This window comes from Thamnophis sirtalis, unplaced genomic scaffold (genome assembly GCF_051295495.1).
Source record: "Thamnophis sirtalis isolate CommonGarterSnake01/CBP01778 unplaced genomic scaffold, rThaSir2_p1.2 scaffold_3, whole genome shotgun sequence".
In the NCBI taxonomy this organism is placed as follows: domain Eukaryota; kingdom Metazoa; phylum Chordata; class Lepidosauria; order Squamata; family Natricidae; genus Thamnophis; species Thamnophis sirtalis.
The window spans coordinates 28871535-28887780 of record NW_028261383.1 but is presented as its reverse complement, the minus strand read 5'-3'; the positions used below and the strand labels follow the sequence as shown (position 1 = coordinate 28887780).

At 41.4% G+C, this 16246-nt stretch overlaps 1 protein-coding gene across 1 annotated transcript; it reads right to left on the bottom strand.

Moving 5' to 3' along the window:
* Positions 1–9310: 9310 nt before the first annotated feature.
* LOC148047742 (galectin-1-like) lies at positions 9311–14616 on the bottom strand. The gene is made up of 4 exons (XM_087707771.1): positions 14316–14616; positions 11381–11457; positions 10296–10467; positions 9311–9502 (listed from the first exon to the last, which is right to left on the bottom strand). Exons 1-4 carry the CDS (start codon positions 14322–14324, stop codon positions 9356–9358), a joined length of 405 nt encoding a protein of 134 aa, XP_087563897.1. The 5' UTR covers positions 14325–14616; the 3' UTR covers positions 9311–9355.
* Between the last annotated feature and the right edge of the window lie 1630 nt (positions 14617–16246).

Genomic DNA, 16246 nt, shown 5'->3' with positions numbered 1-16246 from the left:
CACAGGAGCTTCTCTTTCAAATAATTAATGACTTTAGAAAAGAAATTCAAGAATTTGTGTTGGATTTATGCGATAAAATACATGCTAAAATTGCCCAGATAAATGCGAATACGTTTGAAGTCACGTCTACTTTAACAGATTATGTTGAAGAAATGGAGACGAAATTGGAATCTTTGGAGAGGGCTAATTTTAATTTGTCTTCTAATATTCAAGCTTTACAACAAGAGATTATTAATAATCAAACACAACTTACAATGATAAATTATAATACAAAGGCGTTTGCAATAAGAGTCAGAGGACTGCCTGAAAAGAAAGGAGAAAATTTGAAACAGACTTTTGTAGAAGCTTTCAGCCAAGTGGTGGGAGGCCCAGGACTTAATTTTGATTGGAATATTCGAAAAATCTATCGCCAAAATTCGCATGTAGCAGAGCAACGACAGCTTCCAAGAGACATAATTATATATTTTTTCACAAGAGAATCCAGAAATGCGATCTCACAAAAGCTTTATAATAGAAGGCTCAGAATTGATGACCACGATTTGTTCGTCTTTAAAGATATCCCGCTTCAGATGCTGCACGCAAGGAGAAGTTATACTTTTTTAACCCAAGAACTCAGAAATCGTCAAATAAAGTATAAATGGGAGGCTCCAGTTGGAATCACAGTTACATTTGAAAATCAAAGATTTCGTATTAATTCTGTTTCGGAAGCTCGGGACTTTTATTATAAAACTCTGAAGGCTGGGCTTCCTGACTCACTCGGAAACGCGGAAGGACAAGGTGAAGGAAAGACAAGCAGCAACTCACTTAACTACAAGAAGGAGGGAGTTGCTCTCCCCCTACTGGAGAGGCAGAAGAGCGGAAACTGAGGATTCAGTCATATTTTCAAAGCAGCAGGACACGTGGTTATAAGGCAGAGGGTTGCCTTTTCTTTCCGGAAGGACAGAAGAGTAAAGAATACAGACCCAGCGACGTTTTTAAAATACTTTCTAAGCTTTTGGACTGATTAAAACTTTAGGATTTCTGTTTGGTATGAAATGGTAAAGCTGTGTACTGATACGGGACTTTTACAAGACTTATTTGAGTTTCAATCCAAACTGCGCATGAAGTGTTTTTTGTGAGGAAAGCGGGGACTAAGATTTATTTGAATTGCGGTTTGGGATGAATGGAGTGTGGAGCAGAAAGGAAGGTGGAGTGGGATATTGATGAAGGAATCTTGAGATTGAACGAACTGGTATGAATTTTGGGCATATGTTTTACGAATTTACATGTCTGAAGTATAATATAAAAAGCTCAGGATTTTAAAGTGAAGAGCGAGATCCTAATCTTATGCAATTTGGGCTTGGGAGGAATGGAGACATGAAACGAAGGATAGGAAGATGAGTAGCGAAAGTATGAAGATAAATTGATTTTTGTATAAACTAATATTTGAATATAAGGTTAAGAAAGACTATCTGGAGATTCTACAGGAAGATGGGGGTAAATATCAAAGAAGTAAGGGACGAGGACAAAATATAAATGGAATGATTCACACTGTTTAAAATTTGAAGAATGATGGGAGGCTGAGCATAATGCAAAAGAGTTTTCAATTTTATTTTATTTACTTTTTTGTTTTTGTTTTCTTTTTCGGAGTGTTCTTTTTATTTTATTTTCATTATTATTGTTAATAAGATATTTTGAAGGTGAATGGTACTGAACTGTGCCGGGTGTGTGACCTGGGAAGTCGGAGGGGGTTAGGGAGGGGGGTTCATTGGGGGTGGGTGGGTGGGTGGAGATATAGCTTCAATATATAGAACAAGAAGAATACACTTGTATACTGCTGTTCCTTATCTTTTCTTTTTATTTTTCTCTTTTTTTTTCTTATTGCTTTTTTCTTTCCTTTTTTTTTGTTGGGTGTAAGGAATAGAGAAATGCACCATAGTGAGAAGTAGAGGAAAAGAAGAGGGAGAAGTAAGGAGGGAGGAAGAGGGGAATGTAAGGAGGATGAGAGGGGAAGGAGGGTGAGAAAGGCGAGAAAGGAAGATAGGAGGGGAAAGGGAAGTAGGAGGGGTGATCGTTGTAGGGAGAAAGGAAAGTTGGAGGGGGAGAAGAAGGGGTGTGTGAAAGTGATAGGTGGGGTTTATGAGTTGTGTTTCGGTTGGGGGCTTTTTGTTTTTTTTTTTCTTACGATTATAATATTATTATTGCCAATATCCAGTATATAAGTGAATGTACAAAATTGAAAATGAAAATGAATAAAACATTTAAAAAAAACAAAAAAAAAAAAAAAATGCCAGAGTTCCTGAGCCAACATGACTAGAGGAGGAATTCTGGGAGTTGAAGTCCACAAGTCTTAAAGCTGTCAAGTTTGAACATCCCTGGGGTATTTTTTTTAAAGGGTTAGGGGTGCAAGGATCTTGTAACTTGACAGCTTTAAGACTTACATGCTTCAAATGCTAGTTTCTGAGCCAACATTTTGGTTTTTAAGCAAAGCATTGTTAAGTGAGTTTCGCCACATTTTACAAGTTGCCCATGCCCACCTAGTCACATGGCCAGCAAGCCACTCCCACAAAGCAGGCCACACCTACAGATGTGGTTCTAAAAAAAATTGAAACCCACCACTGGTTGGAAGGGACCTTGGAGGTCTTCTAGTCCAAGGGTGTAAAATTGGATTTCTTCAATATCTGTTAAGTGAGTTTTGCCCCATTTTACAATGTTTCTTGCCACAGTCATTAAGTGAATCACAGCAGTGGCTAAATTAGTAACCCGGTGGTTAAATGAATCTGGTTTCCCGTTGACTTTGCTTTTCGGAAGGTTGCAAAATGGGATCACATGATCCCAGGACACTGCAACTGTCATAAATGCAAGTCAGTTGTCAAACATCCGAATTTAGATCATGTGATCATAGAGATAATGCAAAGATCATAAGCATGAAAAATGGTCCTAAGTCCCTTTTTTCAGTGCCACTGTAAATTTGAATGGTCACTAAGAGAACTTACGTTGTAAGTTGAGGACTACCTCTATTTGGTTGTAAATATATTTAAAATCAAATAAGCACTTAGCTATTATACACTACTAAAATACTTAAATAATATTTACTATTAATTAACACCATGTCATCTTTCCAAGGCCTCCAAGTCAATAAATAACACTGCAATTAATTTATTAATTATGCTGCGTTGCACATCATTACACCATGACACAGAGGCAACTCAGTTTGATTCCAAAACCTAGATGAGGGAATAGGAGGGGGGGGGGGGCTTATCAAATTTGCAGATGACACTAAACTGGCAGGAATAGCGAATACTCCAGAAGATAAGCTCAGGATCCAAAAAGATCTCGACAAACATGAAAATGAATTTCGATGTGGAGAAAAGCAAAGTTTTACATTTAGGCAGGAAAAATCACAGTACAGATTAGGTGAGACCTGGCTCAAAAACAGCCACTGTGACCGGGATCTTAAAGAGTCCTAGTGGATGATCACTTAATGATGAGCCAGCAGTGTACAACAGCAGTGAAAAATGCTAATACAATCCTGGGTTGTATAAACAGAGGCATAGAATCAAGATCATGTGAAGTATTAGTACCACTTTATAAAATCCTAGTAAGACCACACTTGCAACCAATTTTGGTCACCATATCACAAAAAAGTTGAGACCTTGGAAAAAGTTCAGAGAAGAGCAACTAAGATGTTCAAAGGCCTGGAGACTAAAACATATGAAGAACGGCTGCGGGATTTGGCTAGTCTAATGAAAAGAAGGGCTAGGGGTGATATGATAGCAATATTCCAGTATTTGAGGGGCAGCCACAAAGAAGAGGGAGTTTCTCAATAGTGGTTAACTTAAGATGAGTGGACTTCAATTCCCAGAATTCTGAGAGTCAAAGTCCACTCATTTTAAACTTGTCAAAATTGAGAAACGCTGCACTATAGACTCTGTGGAAGGGCTGTGGAAGAGGGAAGAGGCTACCTTAAGTTTACCTTGTGACCTGTAGGCTGGAGTACTGCAATGTGCTCTACATGGGGCTGCCCTTGAGGAGTATTCGGCGACTTCAGCTAGTCCAGAATGCGGCCGCACGAGCGATTGTGGGTGCACCTCGCTTCACCCACGTAACACCTATCCTCCGCAAGCTGCACTGGCTACCTGTCGATCTCCGGATACGCTTCAAGGTGCTACTTGCCACCCATAAAGCCCTCCATGGTAGTGGATCTGGGTACTTGAGAGACCGCCTACTGCCAATCACCTCCATTCGACCAATTAGATCTCACCGATTAGGCCTCCTCCGAGTTCCATCCGCCGGTCAATGTCGACTGGCAACCACGCGGAGGAGAGCCTTCTCGGTGGCAGCTCCGACCCTATGGAATGATCTCCCAATGGAGATCCGTACCCTCACCACCCTCCAGACCTTCCGCACAGCCCTTAAAAACTGGCTTTCCTGTCAGGCCTGGGGCTAAAGATTGCAACCTGCCCGAATGGTATGAATGTTGTGTTTTAATGATGTTTGTTCTATATGTTAAAAGTTTGTTCCCCCCCCTTTTTAAGTTGTAAGCCGCCCTGAGTCCCCCCAGGGAAAAGGGCGGCATATAAATAAACTTAAATACAAATACAAATACCTTTCTCCAACTTGTAAAACACAAAGGGTCTCCCACCCAAAATTGTTTCCAGCTTGGACAAAGTCTTAGTAAGGCACATCTGGAGCACTGCATCCAGTTTTGGTCACATTACCCAAAAGTTGTTGCAACTTTGGAAAAAGTGCAAAGAAGATCAACTAAGATGATTAAGGGCCTGGAGACTAAAACATGAAGAAAGGTTGCAGGATTTGGCTAGTCTAGAGAAAAGAAGGACTAGAGGTGACATGATAGCAATATTCCAGTATTTGAGAGGCAGCCACAAAGAAGAGGGAGTTAAATTATTCCACAAAGAACCAGAGTGGGCAGGACAAGAAACAATGGTTGGAAACTAACCAGAGAGAGAAGCAACCTGCAATTAAGGAGAAACTTCCTAACAGTGAGGACAATTAACCAGTGGAACAGCTTTGCCTTCAGAAATTGTGGGTGCTTCTTCATCACTGAAGAGTTTTAAGAAGAAACTAGAAAGCCACTTATCTGAAATAGTATTATAGGTTCTCCTGCTTGAGCCGGGGGCTGGACTAGAAGACCTCCAAGGTCCCTTCCAGGTTCTATTCTATTCTAAGAAAACCCGGAGCCATTCAACAAACCAGATTTAAGACGAGAGAGAAATCCGTTTACTATATATACCCAAAGCCAGAAGCAAAACGTCCGGACCCGGCTGGTGGAAAGAGAAGGGCAGAGCGCATTCAGACACACGGGCGCCAGGAAGGGGAACCGGCGAACAGCACAGAGAAAAAAATCGAAATCGCCGCGAAAACGACCCCTCCTTTTCATTAGGAGCCAAGCCTGCCCTGCCCAACCAGCCGCTGGCCACGCCCATCTGGAATCCTCATACTAGAATTTTCGGGGGTTTCCCCGCCCCTTGTCTTTGATCTTCCCGCTCGCCCGCTCCCACCCGCGCGGAGACGCTAACCGCGGAAAAGAGCGCCTTGACTGCTTCCACCTTCCACCGGTGCATCTGAGCCAGGTGGCCTTGGAGTCGCCATTAGCAACACCGGTCACAGACAGAGCTCTTCTTTCCCGCGTTTTAAGCTTTTGGGGTGTTTTTTTTCCGTCTATGGAGGAAATTGGAAATAGATAAGTCCTTGACTCACCACCTCAATGGAGCCCAACGTTTCAAGGTGGCGCAGTGGTTAAAAGCAGCACTGCAGGCTACTGCTAGATCAGCAGGTCAGCGGTTCAAATCTCACCGGCTCAGGGTTGACTCAGCCTTCCATCCTTCCGAGGTGGGTAAAATGAGGACCCAGATTGTTGGGGGCAATATGCTGACTCTCTGTAAACCGCTTAGAGAGGCCTGAAAGGCCTATGAAGCGGTATATAAGTCTACTGCTATTGCTATTGCTATTCTTTTTTTTTTAATTGAAAAATTTAAAAAAGCTTTTACAAATATTTACCTTCCCCACCCTCCCCACCCGAACCCAACCCCCCCCAACCTTCCCCCACCCCCTTCCCAGAGCAAATACAGGGTATAAATCTTTAACAAACATATTCTAAAATAAACTAAAAGAAAGTTAGTATCATCTTTCATTTGTGCTTTAACTCCTCTTTTGTTAGGCTAACTCCAAACAGAGTTCCTCATTCCTCGCTTATTCAGTCATAAACTATTCTGAATATAGTCAATCCATCTTCTCCACTCCAGTTTATATTTCTCATCTGAGTGATCCTTAAGATATGCTGATATGTTAGCCATCTCTGCTAAGTTTGTTACTTTTAATGTCCGTTCTTGAATAGTAGGCAAATCTTCCTTCTTCCAGTATTGCGCCACCAACAGTCTCGCTGCCGTTATTAAGTACAAAATCAAGTTAGTCTCTATAACAGTACAATCAGTAGTTATAACTAACAGGAATAACTGAGGGGTAAACTTTATCCTCTTTTAAAAAATATTTTGCATAATCCACCATATTTTTATCCAGAATGCTTTAACCTTTTTACAAGTCCACCATATATGGTAATATGTAGCATCAACACAATCACATCTCCAGCATTTAGGTTGTAAATTCGGATACATACAAGCCAGTTTTTTAGGATCTAAATGCCATCTATAAAACATCTTATAAAAATTCTCTCTCGGATTTTGTTTCTGTTGTTCAGTGAGATGTTTGTTGAGTTTTGCCCCCTTCTACGACCTTTCTTTCCACAGTTGTTAAGTGAAACAATGGAAACCTTGGGCAGCTTTAAGATGTGTGGACACCAACTCCCAGAATTCCACAGCCAGCATAATCCACACATTTAAAAATTGCCCAGGAGGGTTGAGAAACAAATCAACTCAAGATTTGTGATGTTTCATACCTCTTGCTGGAGGTATGAAACATCACGTTTGAATTACCCTGCTTTGGACATGTTGCGAAAACCCAACTGTCTACAGAAGGCTCTGATAGTGGGAAAGTGAGCGAAAATAGGACCAGCAGCAAGGAGGAGGAAGAACACAGTGGTGACGGGAGAACCCTTTGCAAAATCTGAGGGGGCCAAGTTAAGGATAGATCAGTGATGGCTAACTTTTTGTCATGTTGTGCACACGCACCCACAACCATAATGCAATGCAAGTGCAACATACACACCTGTGCCCCACCCCCCTGTGCATGCACACACAACTCCCTGTGCTCTCTCCACCCCCCACGAAAGCGTGCACAACCCCATTCCCACTCTATTTTGGGCCTAATAGGCCTCCCTGCAGGCTCCTGGAACCAAAAATGGGCCACAGGGGGCCCCCGCACATGTCCCCCGTGCATACATGCATATCCCCCATCCCTGTGTATGCGCAGCAGAGACCTGAAAATCAGCTGTAGAGCTGGGCTGGGGCGACAGCTTGCGTGCCCGCAGAGAGGGCTCTGCTTGCCACCTGTGGCACATGTGCCATAGGTTTACCATCAAAGGATAGATCATGGGAGAAAACCTATGTGGTTACTAGGAATAAACAGCAACTTAAGAGCCCATAATCATTTTTATTATCTTCCATAAACGTTGGAGATTCCTTCAGACACCCATCCATGGGAGAAATGTGGCTTATTCTGCTTTAAAGGCCTCCAGAAGTTGTGAATGCTCCAACACTGGATGTTTTTAAGATGATGTTGGATTTCCATTTGTCTGAAGTGGTGTAGGGTTTCCTGCCTAAGCTGAGGGTTGGACTAGAAGACCTCCAAGGTCCCTTCAAACTCTGCTATTGTATTCTAAATGGGGTTCAAACAACAGAAGAACTAGGGTTTCACCAGCAGAATTAATCACCAGTAGCCAATGGTGGGGTGGGTAAGAGGCAAGCCAGAATTAGTTCAGCTTCATACCTGTTAAGCATTAAATATATAGGCTACACAAGCCATAATCAGTTGGCCTTCAGTATATACCAAACTGTGGAGTCCTTGATGCCAAGAGAGGCTTTCTCACATGTTTCATTATCAAATGAGTGCCAGATGTTGTTACTTAGGTGGTTAATGAAATATCTGCAGGCAAACCACTAAGCTCAGAAAGCACCAAATACCCCTCCCCCACTGTTTACCCCAGCTGCAAGTATCCTCTTCTACTGATGTACCAAACCATAAGCCATGATTTACCACAAAGATTGGAGTGACCCAATCTTCTAGGCCAAATCCAAGCAAACTATTTTATATTAGTATACAGTAGAGGTGGGTTGCTCCTGGTTCGGCATGCGCAGAAGCATTGCACATGCGCAAGCACAAGCAAACCGGTAGTAAACTGATTAGCAACCCACCACTTGTATACAGGCCTAGTGTGGCCTCTGTAGAAATTCAGCAGTGTCAGAGTTCAATAGCTTGTGAGTGACAGGGAATAGACTAACATCAAGTGCACAGTTCATATTTCCACTTTATGGAGATTGCAGAACCCCAGGCTAATCTTTTTCACAATATTTTTTTTTGGAGAGGGGGGGGAATGGCAAGAAGACAACAGGAGAAAACACAAGATGTATAAGCTATAAGGAAGCTATAAGAAACCTCACTGAATTTACCTCTAGTGATTCCCATTAGAGGCAAACTACTCTATAGGTAGCTGATTCTTCTTGCATCGTGTCACTCAAAATATGCACTGTGCCCGGTGTATGGAACTTGCAATTCAGCAGCCTGTACAACACTACAACTCCCAGAAGCCCCGGCCATGAGGTATAACACAGCAACCTTGGACTCCTTGCTCTCTTTTAGGGAAATTCTGTTGGCTAAGTAAAATTGTCCACTTGGTTTGAATTTGTCTCGAGTTATCCCAACAAGTTTCATAGCTGGACTGTGTAAGAAGAGATTTGCTTCTTACCCTACTCTCCTAGGCGGCCAAAATTTAGGAAATATCCAGCGGCATCTTTGAAAACTAACCCTTTTATTTAAAGCATAGATTTTCATGAACTGCCTCTGATGCCTTGCTTCACAGAATTAGTTTCAACTTAGAACTGAGGAGAAATTTCCTGACAGAACAATTCATCAGTGGAACAACTTGCCTCCAGAAGTTGTGAATGCTCCAACACTGGAAGTTTTTAAGGGGATGTTGGATAACATTTATCTGAAGTGGTGTAGGGTCTCCTGCCTAAGCAAGGGGTTGGACTAGAAGACCTCCAAGGTCCCTTCCTACTCTGTTATTCTATTCTATCCCAGCACACATTTCTTCATATTTGAACAGGAAGCAAAATTGGAATTACTCCATGCAGAAAAGCAATTTGTACAGACGAGCAAAGGCTGAACGACAGAATCAGGCAAAGGTAGTCTCACTTTATTCATGCAAGTTTTATTTTGGGCTTCATAACAAGGGATGGGCTCAATCAAATCTGACAGCTTTAATTTTCACATCGCCAGTAATGGAGAAGTAGTCCACTGTATCGGTTTCCAGTCTATTTGGGAACATGATTTCTTCCCCCTTGTGCATTTTCACAAGGATTTGTTTGGCATCAAAGCAGATAAAGAGCTGGAAGATATGAAAAAGAAAGTCGCTTGAGATATAGTTTATTATATTGTTCAGACGCTATAAAGTTTTGTGAGAAAGAGTGCATCCGTTTGGTGTCATTCTTGAGGCACTAGGCTACAAATCTGCAGACTCTGAGTTCTAGTGCCATCTTGGGCACCAAGCCAGCTGGGTGACTTCGCGCCGGTCTCCCCCTCTCAAGCCCTGGGAAATAAATCCTTGCAAAGAAAACTGTCAGCACTTCTTCTGAGAGTCAAAAACCAGGAGTCAAAAGCTGACTTGAAAGCATACATAAAGACCATGCACACACACAAATAAAGATTGGAGCTTTAAAACCAAAATATTTCATTAGCTCCCTTGAATGTTCATCAGCTGGGATACAAATCATGTAAATACAGCAAACCTTGGTTAAAAGCTATCATTTCAAAGAAAGCAAATGTGCAGCTTTAGACAACACCTAAGGTAATTGCAAATTAGCTTGCCAGGTCAATTACATTCTTGTAATGTAAACTATTAGTGCAATGGGTTCTAAAAAAAACTCATTTAATCCAGAAGACTTGAATTGGTTTTCAAACAAATCCCTCCAATACAGCCTCCCCCACTCTATCTTGTCCAGAGATCTCAATCTTTCTGTTTATCTTGATAAGCTACTTTGCTTTTATTGTGATTAGTTGTATGTAGACTTCAGTTTTCCTCAACCTGGTGCCCTCCAGGTCTGATAGCCATGCTGGAAGGGGGGGGAGAGGTTGGCATCTGGAAGATACCAAGTGGAGGGGAGACCAACAGTTTTTCTTACCTTGAATTCTTCTCCCTGTTGGAAAGGGAATGCTGTCTGCCTGACTTCCATCCCCCATTCTCCACATGTTTTGGAATTGCAAATAATGGTCCTAACATCGCCCTTACTGTCAAAGCGAGGGTTGAAGTGAAGGGCCAGGTCAGATTCACTCTGGCCCAGGTTGATGGCAAAACTGGAAAGAACAAGTTTTGATCATTAGTAGATAGTCCAAGAAATCTAGTCTTACATTCAGACCTCTCTATCCAGAGTACATGTGCAAATATAGAAAGGAAACCATAAAGAAGACGTCCAGAACAGTCCTACTTACAAAGGCTACTCTGGACTTTCATCTTTACTTCCCAAGTGCAAGGGAAGGATTAACCCTTTCTCTTCCTGCTAGAAAATACAGTCTGACTACATTAGAATAAATGTAAAGGTTCCCCTCGCACATATCTGCTAGTTGTTCCCAACTCTAGGGGGCAGTGCCTATCTGCGTTTCAAAGCTGAAGAGCCAGTGCTGTCCGAAGACGTCTCTGTGGTCATGTGGCCAGCATGACTAAATGCCAAAGGCGCACAGAATGCTGTTACCTTCCCACCAAAGGTGGTTCCTATTTTTCTACTTGCATTTTTACGTGCTTTCGAACTGCTAAGTTGGCAGAAGCTGGGACAAGTAACGGGAGCTCACTTCCATTACATGGAAACTTGGCAACTTTGAAAAACACTGTCCTTGCGCTCAACATGCACGTGCAAAAATATCTGAATTGCAGAACAATTTCAAGCTGAAGCTTTTTTCAAGTCGAAGACCAATAGGCTTCATTTTCTATGTGTTTTAAAAATGGTGCTTGAAGGATTTTATATTATTTGGCATTCATTAAGGGTCATTATATAACCATGCAAAGACAATTCATTGTTACATTTTTTTAAAAAAAACTACCCAGGTTCTCCAAAAAATTTCAACAAATGATAATTTAAAGGACATGTAGGGGTCCAACTATCCACTGAACCAAAATGTTTTCAGTGTCCCTTTATCGCAGAATGAATTCAACCCAATATCCTTCCAACCCAATATTCTTTGTGATGTAATTACAATTCTATTATTGACAAACCTTTCAGCATTTACTTCTATCCTGCCTTTCACTTTGATGCAACCGCCAGGCTTGATTTTCGTTTGAGCGACCAGTTGCTAAAAAACAAGAAGAGCAGGGCATGAGAATTGCCAAACTTCTAGCCCAAAACAGAAAAGAACATTAAACAATATTCTGTAATTATCTCATGGCTGATAACAATTGAAAGCACAGGAGGAAAAAATTAGGAAAGAAAACTTCCCCTAAAGTTTTAAACTAAAACTTCTATTTAAAGCAACATACAGGATTTCTTGGACAGATGTTGTACTACCGTAAGTCCTTTTCCAGTTCATTTTTTTGGAACAGTTCTTTTCATGCAAAAAAAAAGCACATGTTCCTCCTTTGTGCTTATATGTGCTTCCCTTGTTATTTGTATAGATTAAAAGACACAAGACAGATCTATCTAAAAAACAATTACACATATTTCAAATTCTGGAAGTGTTTTCACAGAAATCTAAAAATGATTTTCCACCCACTTCAGAGTTTCCACAAATTTTCCATCTCAACTGTATATAGACCATAGCCAAATTCTCACATCACAGTGTGATTTTCACATGGTTTCATGAATAAACCACAATTGACTAGATTTATACATCCTACTAACCTATTTGTATTAGCTTTCTCAGGCACAACAGAGAGGAGACATGACTAATTCTAGTTTGTTGTAAAGCTACATTAACAGAATCTTGCAAGTCTGAAAATAGGATTTTTTCCCCATCTTTTTTATAGCCTGAGAAATTAAGGATGGTCCCTCCACCCCAGCCTCTTTCTCTGCCCATTACGGACCTACATGGTATGCCCTCTCTTATCTGACTGTTCCCTAGGCAGCATTACTTCATTCTGCGTTTCAAGGTCTTTCTCACATTCCATTATAATTTGTATTTTGCAACCTAAAAATGTTTGGCTTGCACATGTTAAGCCAAAGGTATGCAAACCCAATTAAATTTTAGCATGAATCCATGTAGCTTGTTTTGTTTGGCTAAGTTCCTGTAAACTTAATTGCTTATGAATAAAGTCACCCTAGCTAGGTAGAAAACAACTACTATACATGAAGCTCAGTACATACAGCTTTCCATAAAAATTTTATGTCAGGAAAAGAAGAAAAACAAGCCTGAAATTCAGTATGAGACTTCAGCTGTGTTGAAACCCAGTAATTGGGGCAGTTTGATAGTTTAACTTAGGAAGTACAACACATTTATGCAAAGGTATGTAGTACAACGTTTGTGCACACTGCAGAGAAAAGAGAGAATGTTTTCTCACAGTGAGAAGTCAAGTTTTGCTAAGGAGAACAATTAGTGAGATATCCAAAGCACTGGAAAATAAATATGTCTTTGTTCACTACATAATCCTATTATACACATAAGGGTAAGGAGCGTTCAATTCACAATGCTCTAAAAATGATTGGATCAAAATGTGGAAAAGAAACCCGACAGGCTGGGTTAATTATCCATAGCATCCCATATACTATAGCTGTGTTTCTCAGTAGTGGTTAATTTAAGATGGGTGGACTTCAATTCCCAGAATTCTGAGAGTCAAAGTCCACTCATTTTAAACTTGCCAAAATTGAGAAACGCTGCACTATAGACTCTCCCACCAGGGCTGTGGAAGAGGGAGGAGGCTACCTTAAGTTTACCTTTCTCCAACTTGTAAAACACAAAGGGCCTCCCACCCAAAATTGTTTCCAGCTTGGATACTTAGTAAGGCCACACACACACCAGATTCCATCTGCCAGCCAATGTCGGCTGGCGACTCCCCAGGGGAGAGCCTTCTCTGTTGCAGCTCCAGCTCTTTGGAACGAGACCTCCCCGTGGAAATCCGGACCCTTACTACTCTCCCAGCCTTCCGCAAAGCCACTAAGTCCTGGCTGCTCCAGCAGGGGGGGGGAGGGGCTGTTGAAGTACCCAGCCCCACGGTAACTATGAATGTTGTGTATTTTAAAGTGTTGTTTTGTCTATTTATCCCCCTTCCCTTGTTTATTGTAAGCAGCCCGGAGTCCTTCGGGAGTGGGTGGCATACAAGACCAATAAACTACTACTAAACTACTTGGAGCACTGCATCCAGTTTTGGTCACATTACCCAAAAGTTGTTGCAACTTTGGAAAAAGTGCAAAGAAGAGCAACTAAGATGATTAAGGGCCTGGAGATTAAAACATATGAAGAACAGTTGCAGGGCTTAGCTAGTCTAGAGAAAAGAAGGACTAGTGGGTGACCCCATAGCCATCTTCCAGTATTTGAGGGGCTGCCACAAAAAAAAAGTTGGAAGGTCAACTTATTTTCCAAAGCATCAGAAGCCAGGACAATAAGCAATGGATGGAAACTAACCAAAGAGAGGAGCAACCTGGAATCAAGGAGAAACTTCCTAACAGTGAGGACAATTAACCAGTGGAACAGCTTGCCACCAGAGGTTATAGGTGCTTCATCACTGGAAGTTTTTAAGAAGAGACTGGGCGGCCACCTATCTGAAATGGTGTAGGGTCTCTGTTTGAGAAGGGGACTAGACCTCCTCCAAGGTCCCTTCCAGCTCTATTCTGATTGAAATCTGACCAAGATTGGACCTGCACCCACCAATAAATCCAATAAATGTTCCCTTTAGTTTTTTTTAATATGAGCTCCAATATAACTTTTGCACTTCTGGCAAAATGCTTAAACTTGTTTTACACCAAACTTCTAAACCAATATGTGTGTGTGTTGTTTTTTTTCAACTTCGCAAATGGGTGGATTCCAATTTCCATGCTGGCTAGGAGTTGAAGTCCGCCCGTTTTCAAGTTGCCAAACCTCAACAAAACCGTTCTAAACGCTACAATCACGTTACTCTCATCTCTTCCTTTCCCGGCTGCGCAACATCAACAGTTCTGTATCCCAGGAAAAAAACAATAGTACATATGTGTATATACACACACATTGCCTTTTCTACTCACCACTGCCATCGTTTGTTTCGATTTCTCGGAGAAGTCGCCGCACGCCCTGCAAACCAAATCAAACACCCTTAATTGTCCCAGGCTCTTTCCCCGCAACCTTGAAATAGCTTTCAGCTGCAGGTGCTTTTTTTTACTACCAGCCAATCAGGAGTGAAACGCCGAGCACCAATTAACGAGATGGGAAAACGGATCTACGGATTTTTCCAGGTGGGATTATGAGCGTTCCTCAACGGAGCCACGAGAGGGCGGATGCATAAGAGTGCGTTAAAATTGACATTTAAAAAATTAGAAATAATAATAAAAAGTGTTTGGAATCTCCACGATCTATTCGCGGCTTGCTTGGGCAGAAATCTATCTTTTTGAAAGTATACAGAGAAAGGTATTTAGACTACAGCTCCCAGAATTCCCCTTGATCATTCCCAGGAATTTTTTTTTTATGGGGGCAAAAGGAGAGCCGTGTGACTACAGTTCCCAGCAGCCTTTCGGAGCACGGCTAACCCATGGTCTTTCGCCAGGCCGAAATTCTGATTTGTGGACAATGAGTGGCGTGTTGCGGATTGGCTGCATTGGGAGTGGGACTAGATTTGCACAAGGAGACCTTCTTAGCAGGGGGCGCGGGGTGTACATTTTTCCAAACCAGGTTTTACGCGGATCTCAGGTGGAAATGTTAATTATTCCTATTTAATGAAAGAACCGCAAGGGAAACCCGTGAAGAGACTGCAGCCAGAATTGCAAGCATAGGAATTGCAGGAGAGTCCATGGGAGCCAAAAATATTGACACTTCAGCCGAAAACTTCAACTAAGTGTTTTTGCGGATAGGAAAAGAAAGGCAGAAAGGAAACCAGACAATATTTCTTTCGAAATTATCCTCCGTTTTGTAATTTCCCCTCAAAATATTAGTGCCATCTTTAAGATATCTCACAAGGCAAGTTAACAGTTTTAAATCCAGAATGGCAGATTTAAACTATAATCTATGTATCTGCTGAATCACTGAGACAGGTTTAGAGTAAATGGGATTTATGAACAATTTTGGAAGCGATTCCCTTACAGATTCCTTTTTGCCCAAGTGTATAAAAATGGAAGGCATGTTGCTGGCAATAGAAAAATATGCTAGTCCATATGCATCCTTGTTTATTTGAAGCATTTTTCTGCCCACTTCAAAAATACTTTCAAGCAATGTGTACATTTGAGTAGTGAGCCAGCTCTTCCCTAAAGGGGACTGCAGCACAGTAGATTTTTTATGATTTAAAGCAACTAAGGAGAGAGGATTCGGTCTAATCATGGCTAAGGAATCAGGCTAGAGACTGGGAGTTCCACCACAGGCACAAAGCTAGCTGGGTGATCTTCAGTGATCTTCAGCCAGTCATTCTCAGCCCTAAGAAGCAGGTAATGGCAAACCATTTCAGATAGTTTCCATAAATTAAGAAAAAAAATACTGGCTCAAAAACACACTTTCACACAAAACATCCAGCAGCTGTGATAAGAATCCATGCATTGGAGCCCAACGTCAGTGAAGGACTGATTTAGATTAACAGTATAGAATAGTAAAATAATAGAATAAAAAAGTCTGAGACCCCAACATACGCTAAAGTGGATATTTTCAAGATAAAACTATCATGTTGGGAGCCCGTCTTTAGTGAGGGCCACATAGAATGGACTTTGTAATACTTGCAATTGGGTTTTGTAGTAGTTGCACTGGCTAATCTATCTTTCTTTCTTTTAAATGCAGTGTTAATAAATGGTCATAAGTCTAACTAACTTAACAAGAATTTAAAAAGAGTTTCTTAGAAAAACCAGAACCTTGCCAAAGTGCTTGATACATTGTACATAAAACAATTTCCTTTTCAGTTGTTCCCAAGCCTGTTTCTTTTGGTTTTATTCAGAATGCCGTGCTTTTTTTCAATTCTTACGCTTACATATTATGGGATGTC

Coding starts and splice junctions, on each gene's coding strand:
- LOC148047742 (XM_087707771.1), bottom strand. Junction 10,468..11,380: donor ATAGAAGTAAATGCTGAAAG/GTTTGTCAATAA, acceptor TGTTCTTTCCAG/TTTTGCCATCAACCTGGGCC. Junction 9,503..10,295: donor AACAGGGAGAAGAATTCAAG/GTAAGAAAAACT, acceptor CATATCTTCCAG/CTCTTTATCTGCTTTGATGC.